The following is a 16,304-nucleotide window of genomic DNA, read 5'->3' as shown; positions in this document are numbered from 1 at the left end:
GACGATGACGACGACGACGATGACGACGACGATGGCGACGACGACGATAACGATGGCGGTACTGCTGCTGTTACCGCTGCTCATCGGTGCTCCTATGGCCGCTTTGACGGGGTGAGCGCTGCTGTTCCATAGGCTTCCGCTTGGCTGCTCTCGCTAGCTAGCGCCTTGTCGGCCGACAGGGGAGCGCTAGCAACTGCTACCAGCTTCTACTGCTGTTGTGAGCCGCAGCAGTGGCAGCAGCAGCAGCAGCAACAGCAGTAGCAGCAGCAGCAGGCGAGCTGCTGGTGGCCGAGCTGAAAGCTAGGGCAAAGTCAAATCGTCGTCTGTCTGGCACAAGAGACCCAGCATACACACAGCAGTAGCAGCAGCAGCAACAGCAGCAGCAGCAGCAGCAGCAGCAGCACGGGAAGGGTGGCAGCACAGACTGGCGGTGGCTGCTGTCGGCGATAGTAGCAGTGGTATAGTAGCCGCACAGCCCGAGCGAGCGAGCGAACGAACGAACGATCGATCGAGCAGCAGAGGGCTGTCGTCGTCGTCGCCGTGTTGTGGTGTTTGTCCACCACTGCGTCGACGTTGGTGGCTGTCGAGAGCGCTTTTTGCGCCACCGCACAGCCCCCGAGGACGCTGGCGTACAGATTCGGACAAGCTATAGCCGATCATGGATTTACTTAGTGCGACGGAAACAGAGGATTCAGTGAGTGCGAGTACCTAAACGGGATAATACGTCGATTAGGGTAGAGTGCAGCGCTGTCAGTTTTTGTGTGTCTGTGTTCGTCCGTATTTCGCCGAAACGTCACCATAATGGCTGTCCGCTAGAAACTTCACCTGGATACTCATCGCCGGATCGCTTGCTGGCTTCGTAAAGGTTTGTACGCGTTGAATTTGCTCTAGAACACAGCAAATATTCGACGCAGAATTGTAGTGACTCGCAGATGTAAACGGGGTGCTCCAAAGAGGGTGCGGAGGCAGGAATCCAATATGTCGGCCGGACGACGACGGCCTCGGACAGTGAAGTGATTCGCGCTTTTCCGTCGCAAAATATCGGATTTACGTTGCGTATACACGCCACACCAGTCGTGTCGTCTGTTGTGCACCAATCTGCTGACAAGTATGTCGTCGATATGTGTCCGTTTTTCATCGAATACACATCGTAGCCAGTTTGGTGGTTTATTGTTCTCGCCACCCCCTTTAACGCCGTCGTGTGGTGCCTCCATGGGTCGTTCGGTCTCTGTCGATGTCGGCTGACTAGTTGAGCGACTAAGGCTTCAGCTGCTACTGCTCCTGATTCGCTTTCTTACCGGCTACTGTAGCAGCACCAGCAGCAGCTGGGTCAGTCCGCCGGTTAACCAGCGGTCTACGCAGTACTACTCGACGGTGTTGAGGCTGCTTAGATGATACCACCACGCTGTACGATAGGTGGGGACCGTTGCTGTTTCTTCAATGTTGGGGCTGGTAGAGCTATCGCTTAACTGCGAATTCTCCGACGCGATACAATAAACTCAAGTTGTCTTCAAACCCTATCTAGATCGTCACACAATAGTGTGATGACGATGATGCTGGACCGCTTCTACATTATTATTATTTCTAGTATTGTCAAAGAGAGCTTTACACAACACACGGCACTTCGGTTACTATTTGTGTGCTATCGGCCATTGCGATCCATTTCTCTCCGTGTGCGTGTGAGTGTTGTTTGGGGCAAACGGCTGGTTCGACTGCATGAAGAACAGCTTCGTTGCCTGCAGTATTACATGTCGTCTCGTATCAAGAACGACTTCATCTGTACCAATATTTTTTTGCGCAAGAAACGTCAAGCCATTATGTCACACAGCCACGACGTTATTTAGACAGGAATAGCGTTACAGATTTTAATGTTGTGCAAAGTCTCGGCGGTGCTGGCGGCACCGACAGCAATTGCAGCAGCAGCAGTGGCGGTGGCGGCGGCGGCAGAGCTTTCGAGGGGCAATCAGCTGATCTCCTTCTCACTGTATTTTTATTTCTGTCTGCCCCTCTTCCTTTCCCGTAGTTTCGCTGCCTGCCGCTTGCACCAGTAACAGAAACAAATGGTTCAATCGGACAAACCGGTAGACAGCCAGAGACAAACTTCATTTCGCTTATGCACTACATAAGGCTACTGCTGCCGCCGTTGATTTCAGCTGTAGCCGTAATGCTGCGAGTTCTATTGCAACAGCAACGCCTAGGGATAAGTTCAAATCGAAACTAACAGTTCTATGGAGACAACATCAGTGTGTATGCCGCAGCATCTTTAGTTGTACACTAGCTATTATAGGAACACGTCTACCTGCAGGTAGACGGGTATGTTGTCATCGACTAGTAGTCCGATTCTCGGCATACTCGCCTGTGATCATAATCTGCCCCTGCGTACGCTTGTCTGCCCCTGTCATTGAGCTATATCGAAGTCCGTGTATCAACGGCATGGCAATTACTGTTTCGACGTCGCGCAACGGCGTTCTATCATCTCAAACAGAAATACAGAACCACAGACGACAGGCATATGAGCAAACATTTCATACGCACACGGATGGACAGACATGTGCTTACAATAGCACAGCCAACACTAGTCCAGCTAAAATAACTTGCGACAGCATCACCGCCGTCGCTGCCACGAGGGCTAACGGTAGTTCTACTTGTACTACATGCAATTGTTTCTGTGTGCATGCTAGCATGAACTGTGCAGAGATTGATTACCGCTCTAATCAGCATAAACGCTGTACAACCGCTATAAAAACGGCCGAGAGATTCATACAGCCGCGTCCGGTTAGTTAGTTGGTTCTAGCGATCGTTGTCGAGCGGCCGGTGTCGACATTGTTGCTGCTGGCGCCGCAGTTTGATTGTCCGATCGCTTCCAACCGCAATCGCAAGCATCAACTATAGCTATTTTACATGCAGAGTTGAAACTGATCGAATCGTGTAGTCGACAGACGACAAGCGAAACGAGCAAAATAGAGAAGGACGGCAAGTATACACGGAGATCCTCTGACTAAGATGTCGCACTCAGGCTGTTTTTAACGAACTGACTTTTCTACCGTTCGATCGCTCGCTCGCTCTCTCTCCTTCGCTCTCTGGTCGCTTCTGTGAACCCTTCTGGAGCTGTGACGACAGCAGTAGCTGCAACCTCTTGCCCAGATCTGTTTTCAGGTCTACCAAATGTCAACGAGATTCGTCATTTGGGCAAGGCAACGTGAAAAACTTCAGTAACAACAACACTGATTATGCAAGCGATAGTCGTAGAATAACAATCAAAAGAGCAATAACCAACGCCAACGACGATGACGCTAAAATGAACGTAAACCTGTAGCAATATGCATAGCAGACAACCGCTCGCTATAGACTCACATCCGTTATCAACATAGTCGCAAGCAGAAGTCAAAAATAGGTCGAGACATTGGCAAGTAGAGGCCATGACAGCAAGCTTCCATGGGCAACAGTTTCTAGTTTGTATTTTCAAATAAGGGACTCACTATTGACGGTGCAACTTCACGAGAAGACTTTGCTCTGCTTTTAACTACAGAGAACTCTTTAGATTTGTATAGCATGCTACAATAGCATAATAGTAATGCTTTCGAGAAATACATAGTTATTCAATAATTGTTACGGTAAACTGTAGACCGTTTGGAAAATGCAGTTCTTTCTGGACACCGCTATAAAGAATATTTCAGCAGCACGCCGACTTCTTTCTTTCCATAGTGGCCCCCTCTAGCGTTGCTCTTTTCCCCTTCTAACCAGCAACAGCGGCTACTGTGGTCAGCGCCACACCACGGTCACAATTCTTGACGGCGATCATCCGACTGTCATCAGACGACTATCGGACCGTCTTCCTTCAACTTGCTGCTATTCGCTAGCTTGCAGCTGCTACTACCCCTGCCTGATTGTCTTCTTTTTCTGTCACTGTTACTTGCGCCCCTAGTGGAAGCATCAGTCGAGCTTCAGTAAGCAGCAGCCAGCGCAGCACGCAGAGCAAGTAGAAGGAAGGGAAAAAGGATGGGCAAATCTAGGAGGGACCCCAGAGGCAGATAGTGTGCGGCACTAGGGATCTCCCCAGCCGGAGACATCATTCAAGGGATGAGGGCGTCTACTGATGGCGATGGTGCCTTCTTCCGCAGCATATAACTTCTGCTACTGGACTTGAGGCACCGTCATCTTCCCTCCCACCGCTCCCTAACCCCAGCGTGAGCCCCAGTTGATGCCACCACATCGCGCATCTCGTTCCCCCTCTATCCTCTCTTACTCGCTTGCTGACATAGACACCCCTCACGCTGCGCCAATAACAGCAACAGCAGCAGCTGTACAGCCGCTACTACCGCTACTGCTAACACTACTGCTTCCCCATCAGCAGCAGGACTGCGACTACTACCATAGGCGCCGCTATCGTCCCGTCAGGGAGTGGGCTGCCACGACTGGCGTGGGGGCCAATACTGCGTCACGAGCAGCATCAACTCAGCAGGCGGAAGGGGGGTGGTCGGGGCGTCGTTGTTGTTGTCTACCAGCTTATATATGGATGGGCAAGAGCTGCCTCTATTCCTCCAGCGGCAGGGAGTTGCGTGTAAGTTTGGCATGGACCGTCCGCTTACTCACTTTTTTCCCTGGCTGGGTGGCTTGTGGGCTGGCTCGCTGGTAGGATCTTTCGGTGCTCGGTGCACTTTGGGAGCTGTGAGGTGAGATGGGGTCAGATGTTGTATGTGTATTGAAGAGCTAGCTGACTGAGCGTTAGCACAGGATGGGGTAAAATGGGCAGCAGCAGCACTTGGCCATTGAGGAAGGAAGAAATTGGGAAGGAAAGGAAAGGAATGAGCGCCCGCACGAACAGAAATGGTGGTGGAAAAGAACGTCGAACCTAAAGGACACATACCGCAGAGACGGATAGGCATCAGGCACGAGTGGGGCCGTCCGCTTGGCTACTCGACAAAAGTAAGGTACTCAAGCGCGCAAAACGCAAGGTCATCCCAGACCAATCTAGCGCCTCCTCAACACCGAAAAATGAATGGCTCGGAAGACGAGACAATAGCCTCCGTAGAAGACCACAAGCGTCGTTGCTTCCTTTGTTTTTACATATGACTGGTATTATGGGGCCCACGTGTTGGAGACGTACATAATCTCTGTTAAAGGATCTCTCAATCGAGGTTTGATTTCGATAGGGTAGAATCTTAGGCTTAACAAAGTAGAACTGAGCCGTCGTTTTCGCCGCCATCGGACGCTAATCATGCCCAGTAGCTGATTATGCAGATCCTAGCATATATATCACCACGGCAGAGTGATCAGTACACTGCGGTACAGCTGTAACAATGTACATAAAACGTGCGTACACGTCAGGCGATTTGACTAGTCTCAGCTAGCGTCTATGTATGTCATTGAAGCTATAGTCATACTGCCTGCTACCATTTAAATAGCTGCTTGAAATTATCCAGCAGGCATCAATTAACATGAACGTTGTTCCTGTTTTACAGCCAGTGGCCGGCCTGATGGACTCCGGATAGAGAAGCTGCCGTTCAGGTAGCAAGACAAGGGCAAGAATTTGGCTGATCGGTTTGTCAGTTGGTTGTGGGGCGCTCAACCAAGGCGCGCATCCCTGCCAAAACCAGGCCGAAATCAGGATGTCGAAGGCATGCACTGACGGGGGTTACCGGCCTAGTTTGGCCTCGATTAACCCAAGCCTAACGTGCGCACTCTGCAAAGGCTACCTCGTGAACGCCATGACTCTCATCCGATGTATGCACTCTTTCTGTAAAAGCTGCATCCACAGACATCTGGACACGAGCAGCGCTTGTCCCACCTGTCAACAGCGAGTCTTCCGCAGTCGGATGGATTTGCACATGGTGTGTACTAGTAACAAACAGATTCAACAATATTCGATTTGAAATTAAAAATAGCTCTATAATTAAAATTTGCAACAACTTCAGTAGTACAAATAAAAGTATTTGTTTTCATTATGCCTCCTTTTAACTACTAATAATCAAGCGTTGCATTGCCCCTTTTGCGTAGGTGGCCGACAATACCCTACAGTCGATCGTATACAAAACAGTTCCTGGCCTGTTTGCGAACGAGATGCGTCGTCGATGGGATTTCTACGAGCAAAACGAAGATTCGCCAGACGCCATAAAGGATAAAGAAGTTCGGAAGGTCACAAGTGTTGCTCTCCGGCAAATCTTCACGGAACAGGATTGTATATCACTTGTACTCGAGCATCGACAAGAACAGGCTGGAGGACCGAAGTTTCTTAACATGTAAGTGAAGCTAGGTACCAGCATAAAACATTTATTGATGTTCTCTATGGGTAAGATATGCACTGCACTCGGTCTATTATTGATTGTCCATCAATAATTTCAACCAAAATCAATACTGGGACTAGACGTGACTATTTTAGACATAATTAGCTGTCTAGCTTTAACCTAAATTACCGCCATTGGTGTGGAGCTGTAGGACGCAATCTCACATGGTCGGCGCATTATCAGCATCCTATTGAAATAACTTCGATATAAGGAAAAGCGCATAAAAATTGCTTTAGGTGGTAATAGATTCATGTTTTTATGTCTACATTTCAGGTATTTGAATTGCCGAGCTAATGTACCGGTTTGGGTAATAATCAAATTTGTGCGGAATAAGTTCTCTCCCCCTGCTTCGTTGGCTATACACCTCCATCTAGAGAAGGTAAACGTCAACAAGCCAAAGTTAGCGTACCTAAATAAAGGCGTCACAAAGGATTCTAAAGATAGCAATGAGGACAAAGACAAGGATCGACTGCTGCTTGATCCAGACCTCACCCTCATTGACGTCTGCTATATAGCTGACTACAAATTTGAAGGACCGCTTAAGCTGAGTTTTAGATTTGTCGAATTTGATCCGTCTCTGGGTAGTAAGGCTAAGGCACTATACGAGCCACTGGCGCCACTCGAACCAGCTAAAAGTAAAAGCAATTCGAATTTAAAACAGCAGCAGCCGCCACGGCAGCAGAACGTGAACGGGAAGCATGTCTTCATAGCCAATGGCGGAATATTGTCGTCAGGCAGTAATGTGCAATATGGAAAATATAAGGTAAAACTTACTAACTAGATGCCCATTAGTATCATTATTTGTGAGAAAAAGCGACACGACGCGTACATCCACAATGCGTGACTTTGAAGTTACTTCGATGAGCAATTCGGTCATATTAGTTTCTGCTTATAATTCAAGTTAACTATACGTAGTTACTTATTAGTAGTTTTGCAAACGCTTAGTGTTCTTATCTGTTACACGCGTACCTATACTAATATATCGATTTGCCGTTAACGTCTGCAGGTTGACACGAAGAGTATAGACATGGCTCGGGGTGCATTGCTCAATGGCAACGTTAGCACTACAAAGGGCGGCACCAGCTCTAATACCAGTAAGAGCAAAACGTACTCGCGGGCGGGGGGTGTCGCTACGATGATTGCCCCTGGTCAGGTTGGGCAACTTCCGCAGCTCAAGTCATTAGCGCTTGGCCCGGGCGTACTGGAAAATTGTAACCATGAAACGACAGGTGATTCAACGGAAGAAGAAGAGGCCGATAATTGGGATTCGAACGTTTCTACAACAATCGACCGAACGCTTACAACATCTCAACAACAAAATACCTCTGTCGGCAACCATAGTAGTCATGTAAACCAAACCAGTAACAAACAACAGCAACTGCAACATCAATCGCTCATCAATGGTACAATCATCTCATAGATACGTATTTTCTTGCGGTCTGATCGACGAAAGAAGATCCAGGCGTTGTAACGACATTACTGCTATATGCATTAGTTGCCTTAAGACACAGATATACAATGTGCTTTTGGAAAAAAAAAAACTGCATTTCTCGCTCTATAACACTAACATACCTCAAATTAGTTTCATAAGTAACAATGTTCACTAACAACAGAAAGCAAAACCACTTCTCATTTCAGACGCCACATTAGGCTTTACCTGAAAACCAGTACAAAAATTACCCGGTACAACTGCATCGTACTGTTCGGTCAAATCTGCTGCAATTTTTATAGTCGATAAAAATTAAATAACATTTAGAAATAGAGTTCCATCTCTATATAAATGGATAGGTAGGTTCTAAGGTGAGAACACACAAAATACATACACCTAGCCTTTCTCTCATCAACGCCTGGAAAACCGAAATTGTTATTGTCATGTAGGAACTGTCAATTTGCTATTCTCAGAATAATACTTTAAAATTAAGTTTTACCCTTTCGACCTAACTCACGCTCTTTTTATGCTTGAAATCGTTTACAGGTAACGCGACCGATAAGAACATATCTTCGTTGCCTAATCTAGGTCGTCACGTACAATGTGTGTCATCTCAAAATTCGACAAAACATTCCAAAGCCCTAATCGCAAACTCTCCATCCCTATCCTCAGGCCAAGTCCAGATAAAATCCGCTAACGGAGTTAGCGCGTCGACAGTTAGCCAACAGAAGAAGAATCAAGCGATTGTTTCGCGACCTCAAACTCTCAAGGTGACCTCTTCACAAGTGTCTGTGGACGCAACGGTTCCACAGAAATCTTACCAGATGCAACAGACTACTGTAGGAAGAAATCAGCATAGCAATGTAGGTAGCAAGGTTACATCGTCGTCGTCGTCGTCATCATCATCGCCACCCTCATCATCATCATCATCATCATCATCGACAGCATCATCGTCAGCATCCTCTTCCTCATCACCGCAATCATCGTTGTCAGTAGAAAAAGACAAAACAGCAGCGGGCAAGCAGATATTGAGCCCAGCTATACAGCAGTCGTCACCTGTCGGCCATCACAAAACTAACCAAGGACACAAAAACAACCATAAAAATTCACCGTGTACGTCTACGAGTTCGTCAACTGGTTCTTCAACGCACCATCATCACCATGGACACTCACACCATGGAGGCACTCATAAATCTGGCCATATTGTACCTTCTGTAGTATTATCGCCAACAACAGCTTCTGCCTCAACCGTGGCCGGAAAACCACCGACCGTATTAAAAATTAAGCTAAATACCAGCCCAACCACCAGCGAAACGCTCACGATTACTTCACCCCCATTACGAGACAACCGTCACACGACGTTCGAGAAAAGCAGCACCACGCCAAAGAGCTTAGAACCAGAGTATCCTGCCGTCACGTCAATTAAAATTAAGCCAATAGTAGCTCCCGCATCCTGTGGTCCGGTGACACGGAAAAGTCCATCGCCGCCGACATCGACTCGCGATACCCGGGGGTCAGCCGTAGATAGTGGCCGTAAGAAGCGAAAGAGTGATGAGGAAAGAAAACATTCTCTAGCAGCTGATGAGAAGAAGGCGAAAAAGGCCAAGACCAAAAAAGGAAACTCGTCGCAGGCCGTTATCAATAACGCTGCCTTCGTATCAGGTAGGTGCACTTGCTTATGCTGAATGCTGCAGCTTCTAATGTTTTGATTCCGTCATCATAACAACAATATGTAGTACTTCGGACTGTAGATGTTAGAAATGCGTCATTCGCTGAGCAACGACTTTTCTAATAATTCAAAAGATGCTAAGACCTATTTTTGTGTGGCAACTTTCAGAGCAAGCAACGGATCTCCTGGGTACGCAAAACTTCGGCTGGGGCAGCGCTGCGCTTTTATGGGAATCTCAACTCCGCATCCCGAGTCCATTGACAGTACCATTTACCGTGTCGTTCGCTAGACGCCAAGCCAATCAGTTAAAAGAGCGTCAGAAGGCTCAAAAGCACAGGTCACACGGTGGAGATGTCCGAGAGTCGTCTAGATCAAAGCAGGATAAATTTCTAGAAACGAACTTCCAGTTAAGCAAACAAACTGTCATTGTGAAGCAGCCTCAAAACCGAATATGGAGAATGCGACGCCAAGTGTCCCCTCCTGCACCGCTGATCAAGCTGCCCCCGCCAGATTTCGTGATGTCCTCTACTCTAGAGGCTGTTCTAAAGGCAATAGTTGATGACAAAGCCGGTGACGAAACAGATGATACTTCATCGCGCAACGCTGACTATTCAAATGGTGCTTGCCGATCGCAGTCGGACTCCGAGCTGCTTTTAGATTCAATGCGACTGGGGAATAGTCCTAGCGGGGATATCAATGCTGATGTGTTCCGTATGGAATTCCCCGTGGCGGCGGTCGAGTGTGCCTCACCTGCGAATCTGCTAGCCTTCACGTCTTCCTCATCTGCGGCATCCATATCCGCTACAGAACGCTCCCAAAGCTTTAGTGCATTAAGTACGAGTTGCTCGCTGCAAGCGACTACCCAAACGACGAGACGACATTCGGCTTCCGGTACCGAAATGAAATTCAGCATTAGCAATATTCTTTCCAATGTCGGCGCTCAAAACACGAAGCCAACCCTTGTTGAAGCAACGATAAATGTCAAAGAGTCTAATGTACAGGAGACAATCGAAGTGTGTATTACCAATCTTAGCCGCTTTTTCTGGGCTTTGGAAACGTGTAGCGAACGAACTCGCTATCGTCTAGCCGAAGTCTGTCTTTTCAAAAGGCCGGTGTTGGAGAAAATACTTGCTATCGTGCGCAAACTTACCATTGTTGTAGCTCCAAACCAGATCGAGCGGGTGCTTCAGTTAGAAAGTGCGGTAGAAAAATATTTTCTAGAACCGCCCGCCTCGGCAACACCGGCATCAGTGAGTCCTCTTGCTCTGCCAGAACAGGTCACAGATAAGGAGCCCTTTACATCTGGACAAAATGACGATGATGATGATTCGTGTGTGCAACAGCGAGAACAGATGAACTTGAAGGAATTAGTGAGGGGTGAGCTACCAAAGCGAGATGAGGATTCTCTAAGAATTGAACTAGATGCAAACGATGACAATAGTGAACAAGTGATCGATGCAAAATCTGGTGTACCGTTAGTGATAAGGAAAAACTTGGATAATTCACGGAATCAGAAGTTGCAAGTAGTAGAAATTGACAGCAAGAGAGTTACTGAAGTAAAACGCGAACTACCCGACGCACTGGAAGCTTCAAAAGCGCTGAAAGAAGAGGATTCTAATAACATCAAGACACCATGTAAGCCTGACATTAAGGCCATCGAATGCAACGAAGTTAGTGATAATCCTACCGCTAACGGTGAACATGCACCAAAGAAGGAGATAAAAATGGATTTGCTCGAATCATATCCAAATGCTAACGAGAATGATCACAAAATTAACGATGTCACAATGTTAGAGGTCTCGTCAAGTCTTATCGATGTCATCGAGAAAGTTAGCAGGTTAATAGAGAGTGAACGATCTGACAGTGGCAGTAATGTTCAGGAGACGTCTGTCCTGCTGTCGGAGGAGAATCTTGAGATATCGTTGAGCGGGGAAGACCAACCGCTAAGTGCATTTGAGCCTGAGCCCGAATCCGACGATGTGGTCAACTCAACGGAAACAGCGATGGAACTTGACGAATGCAGCGCCTCCAGTGACAACCTAAATGCTGAGCCGGTAAAATCTGCTGTCCTGGACGAAATTGAAATGGTTGTCGATCTACTGCCTACCATGGTCTTCCCCGAACCCATTGAAAATCCATATGGATTCCCTGGATCGTTTGGATACAATATGTGCAAATCGTTAGTTCCTTACGTACCCATCACCCAAGTTTTCAGTTCATCATACAGGTGCGACTATATATATATATATATATATATATATATATATATATACTTTTAAGCATTGAAATTGTGCAATATTTTTGTATTTGGATGCAAAGAATTTTAGGGTCTGGACGACGAAAAAGCATGAAAAAGATGTGCTCCTAGAAGAGATATTGGTGCTAAAACATCAATTCTATGACACGATTCTATCGTAACAAGCCTAGCGAATGACTGTGACGCTGTTCCGTTCAGGTTTTCTCTGTATTTTTGGCCATGCGATTATAATTCTGCCTCATTTATGCTACACTTAGAGTAAAACTATCATTTTCGTTGGTATGACATTGGTTGTTTATTTTGGAAAGAATAATTAATACGACTCTGTTTTCTTACAGAGAATCGAAGACGATCGTTTCTCCCTGTAACGCTGCCGCCGTCCCAGACTTCTTTTATCGACCTCTAACGATTCCATTTGTCCGTCGCGTATGTGAAGTAATCAGCACATGTTCACCACGACCTCCTCTATCTGAAGGCTCGATGGAGCTCGTTCTCTACACACATCGCTCCCCAGATGTCATGGAGCACCTGTTTCATCTTGCTGGTCTCATCCCAGATAGGTATGACATTACATTACAAAACGCACTTTTCTATTCGGACGACAAAATTAATACTACGTATGTATGGAGCCCACACGTTCTTATTCCAACATGTTTATGCATTTTATATCCTAGTATTCTTCCTACTAAAAAAGCAGCGCATGCAGAATTCTTGTTATTATCATGTGCGCAGAACTAGCCCTTAGTCTCTCCTGACTACTTAGATTGTCATGCATTAGACTATTAATTAAGGTCCTGGTGACTTTTGCAGGGTACCGGTCCCACTGCAGGTTCACGATTACATTCTCAAGGCTCGTCCACAATACACGATAGTACAGACGTCATCCACAACACGCAAGCGCCCGTTGCCTGCAGAAGAAATTGGATCAGAATGCGATGATGGGAGTCGCGAAAGTCATCCTTTGTTTGAGTTAATTAAACGACGTGCCCTTGAAGTTCCCAACCTGCCCAATACGTCTCCAACATTCGGCGATCTGGGTGATATGGATGTGCACCGATGGGAAGAGGTCGGCGTTCAAGGGGTGCAACCGCCAACAGCTCTTAATAACGCCTTAACCGGAAGCTTGAACGTACACTAACGGCTCCCTATACGCTGATATCAGAGTTCAGTCAGGTGTCATGGTCGAAAGTTGTCAGGCTATTCCGTTGGGAGAACCATTCTAATCGCGTAAAGATTTTGCTGTGCAGAATGATTTGGTCATATCAGCCAAAAGATTTTGAGGCCAGCGAAGTGAGTACCCGTGAATTGAAGGCTGACTGTAATATGCTGCTGTTTTGACATCCGATAGAAATTTTTAACCCATACCTGAGTGGTCTTGAAATTGAGGAAGTAAGCCTCTAATCTGATTCTGTTTGATTAGAAAATGTTGGGCCTTCGTTAGTTTTTTGAAGAAACAGTAGTCTGGCGACCGTTCGCTAATCCGATATTCTGTGATGGCCGAGGTTTACAGACAACGACCTCACTATTATTATTGCTACACGATTGTAGTTGTTGTATTATGATTACTGTGACTCGAAACTAAGCATATACATTACATATATGATAACGATGCTGATAATGATTCCGATAACAGAGGCTAAGAAAGCGACGGCAGAAAGCAACATATGTATCATATTATCACATTGAGGATGAGACTGCAAAATACATTTAGATTCGTTCTTCCTTCTTGAAGAAATGGCGACTATGACTCCGCAACCCATACTTTCCTAAAGATCTTCCACCGTGTATCTGTCTCCCACCAACTGATTATCTCCCATTCGCTCAGTCAAGCAAAAATGGCTGACGAGGAAAGACACTCCTCACCAACGTCGCTAATCGGTTTTATTTGAATCAATAGCCAAGTAAGAATATCCTCCACAAAGAGAGCTACCCGCATGAATTTTGTTTCTATGTTTTTTACCTCTAGTCGACAAGCAATGCTATTAACCAATGCGTACGTCCAAAAACATTAGCGTATACGAGCTCAGCGTATTATTTGACTTTTAGATTTTCGCACTCGTCTGTGCTAAGAATAAAGTTGTGCGTATAAAAAAAACCGTATACAAAAAAATGCTACTGACAAAATGTCGCAGTTGCCATTCAGTAGCTGAAGTTCTACACACTCGCAATTAATAGAACTAAACACACCTTAGTGATACCATAAAAACTAAGTTCTACGTGAGTACCTAATTTTTAGTTCGTAGATCGTTGTACCTATTTTTTTTTTAGGAAAAACCAAATGTGTTCGATACGTCAATTGTTTCCGTGCTACTCTAGGCTGTCCTTAAAGGCGTGACCGGGAACGAAAACTTGCGCCCGTTATAAATGTCTGGTGACATTATTCTTATTATTATCTCACAATGAATATATTATAATATAAATGTAATTACGTATTTATGATTTTGGTTCAGCTGTTGTTCGGTTTAGTAAAGGATTCACAGGTTGCTTAACCCCTAATATATACAAAAAAAAAAACAAACTATTGACGTAGCCGTGTGATGAACGACGGATGGGAATACGAATAATACTAGTTATTATTAGTTATCATAATAATATGATCTGACATAAATTAAGTTATACCAAGTATATATATATATATATATATATATATATATATACAATGCAAAAAGGGTGAAGTCGTGCCGAGGTTACAAACAGGCAAAAAAAGAAAAAGTGAATATTGTAACATATGTTTGTAATATAGAAAGCAAAACTAAGCCTGACGATGCGATAATTACTATGATAATAACAATGATGATTTTGTGGGCGCGCGGCATTGTCACCCTGTCGCGCATGTATATTATGATGTACATAAAAGGCCATGGTTAATGGCAATAAATAAGTAAGAAGAATTGAATAAAAGACGGAAAAGTATAGGTCTTTTTTAAAGGACACAATGACGTGTGCTAGTTTTACCACCTAACGTTGATACGATACCTAGGACTGGTTGAGTCCTGGGTGAATTGGATGCTGTCTTTCGCTATACTGTAGAAATAATTCATAATAAAAACTCTTCGAATCGTATAGCATTGGACGAAGCAAATGGCCAGGAAGTGCCCTGTTCTCTCAATTTGTGTTATCCGTGTATATATATGTATAGGCTAGTAGCTCTGACGAGATTAAGGTTCTAGCCGTTCGTCCACATGTTAGCAGCGAAAATGTAGATCACCTTTGTGTAATTTTTCTCACGATTATTTTATGATACTCTCTTAGTTCAGTGCCTAGCTAGAGAGTGGCCTTGTTTACTGCATTTTGCGTCTAGTCAATCGGTCTGTTATGAAAGGGACTCTAACCAGAATTAGTTATCACATATATAACTATTGTAAAGCTCCGATAAGATAAACGATAGCTTCGATTTTTCTACAAACGATAGCTATGTTTGTAGATTTGTTCTTTTTTTTTATTGTCATCGAATCTGGCAGTCGTTTTTCTAGTCAAACTAGCTGAATAACATCACTAGGTTCTATAGAGTGTTTTTATTTAAATCTGGCATAACGTAGAAGACCTTCCTCCTCCGAAATCTTCATTTACTAATCAAGATACACCTTATCTCACTGTAAGAATAGATTTGATTGTTTGTACTTTATGACCGTTAATAGAAAGTTCTAGTAATAAGCCGTATATTATATGGAATTAGAAATATTCAATTGAGACGTAACTCGAACGCAGTATTCTAAACATTTATACACTCACCACAATATTAGTGGCTAAGCGCGTTAAATCTGTTGGGCCGAAGTCAGATGTGCGATGTCCGCTATTTTTTCTACCGTATTAAATAACGATTTGCAGGTAGAGATTTGTATGTCTTTAGCACCGTCAATGATTCGAAAACTTTACAAGCATCGCTAACGGAGACAACGATATTAATGTGATTGCGCGAATTTGTTTATTATTCTAGAAATCTAATTATCACTGAGAATCTGTTACATAAACAGAGTGAATAAAAACTTAAATAAAATAAGTAGGTCTGCCACAAAATCTGGATGCAACAAAAATAAGTTGTGGCGGTCGCGCACCCAGATCATGAAGCCGTGGCTAATCGAAATGTTTTGAGGGCCAACCAGACGATTAGTATGTGAATATGGCTTTGTTGTCTGCTCTTCGTCTGCGCGTACCATCAATCGACCACAAAGAGTCTAGCGAGAGACCTGAGCATCACTGCGCTGCCTATCTAAAGTTCAGCTGTAACGTGAAGAATCGCAACGAGGGTTGAAGATCCGTGTGTCAAGAGCGGCACAGTGCACGCCGTCTAGCAATTGCGATTGTGCAGACGAAATAACCTCATAGCGGAGCCCTGTAGCAGCATCTGTCTCCTAGTTGTTGGCAGTGCCGCAGGGCGGCGGGCTGTCGTCACGCTGTAGCAGTGGCAGCTATAGCAGGCGTGCAATCGTTTGGCATTGGAAGATACTTCAGCGGCGGTGACGAGTCTTGATCGCGGCGCCAGTTTAGAGAAAAACCGGACCAGCAGCTGATCTATCGGCCGTCAAAGGGTCGGCACTCACTCGGTTCGCTCGCACGCACGGAGAGGAGACAAAGAGAAGGAAGACGTTTATCTACACTTCGACAGAGAGAAGGCAACACCCGATTGGCTGACGCTCCGTCGTCTGTTTGTCTATCAATGCGAGT

At 45.4% G+C, this 16,304-nt stretch overlaps 1 protein-coding gene and 1 long non-coding RNA gene across 4 annotated transcripts; one reads left to right on the top strand and one right to left on the bottom strand.

Moving 5' to 3' along the window:
* Window positions 1-429: 429 nt before the first annotated feature.
* LOC111259418 (uncharacterized) lies at window positions 430-14,721 on the top strand. 3 transcript variants are annotated; one of them, XM_022831419.2, is made up of 9 exons: window positions 430-865; window positions 5,463-5,831; window positions 5,998-6,239; window positions 6,558-7,047; window positions 7,291-7,687; window positions 8,260-9,375; window positions 9,551-11,561; window positions 11,978-12,199; window positions 12,450-14,721. In XM_022831419.2, exons 2-9 carry the CDS (start codon window positions 5,610-5,612, stop codon window positions 12,775-12,777), a joined length of 5,028 nt encoding a protein of 1,675 aa, XP_022687154.1. In that variant the 5' UTR covers window positions 430-865; window positions 5,463-5,609; the 3' UTR covers window positions 12,778-14,721. The 3 variants fall into 3 exon arrangements, with proteins under 3 accessions (XP_022687154.1, XP_022687153.1, XP_086824011.1); XM_022831418.2 differs by having other exon boundaries at window positions 431-865; window positions 9,551-11,609; XM_086967885.1 differs by lacking the exon at window positions 5,463-5,831 and having other exon boundaries at window positions 431-865; window positions 9,551-11,609.
* Window positions 11,910-16,059, bottom strand: LOC111259422 (uncharacterized). The gene is made up of 2 exons (XR_002679634.2): window positions 15,372-16,059; window positions 11,910-12,180 (listed from the first exon to the last, which is right to left on the bottom strand). It is a non-coding gene; the product is annotated as an uncharacterized LOC111259422 (long non-coding RNA).
* Window positions 16,060-16,304: the final 245 nt, after the last annotated feature.

The sequence above is a fragment of the Varroa jacobsoni genome, unplaced genomic scaffold, assembly GCF_002532875.2.
Source record: "Varroa jacobsoni isolate VJ856 unplaced genomic scaffold, vjacob_1.0 scaffold_330, whole genome shotgun sequence".
In the NCBI taxonomy this organism is placed as follows: Eukaryota; Metazoa; Arthropoda; class Arachnida; order Mesostigmata; family Varroidae; genus Varroa; species Varroa jacobsoni.
Note: the sequence above shows the minus strand (reverse complement) of the source record. Positions and strands in the feature narration are given on the sequence as shown.

Bases quoted from the DNA above. Each gene is read 5' to 3' on its own strand.
- LOC111259418 (XM_022831418.2), top strand. From the start codon at position 5,610: ATGTCGAAGGCATGCACTGACGGGGGTTACCGGCCTAGTTTGGCCTCG. The intron at 7,688-8,259 runs GTACAATCATCT...AATCGTTTACAG, and splicing joins ACATCAATCGCTCATCAATG to GTAACGCGACCGATAAGAAC. The intron at 12,200-12,449 runs GTATGACATTAC...TGACTTTTGCAG, and splicing joins GCTGGTCTCATCCCAGATAG to GGTACCGGTCCCACTGCAGG.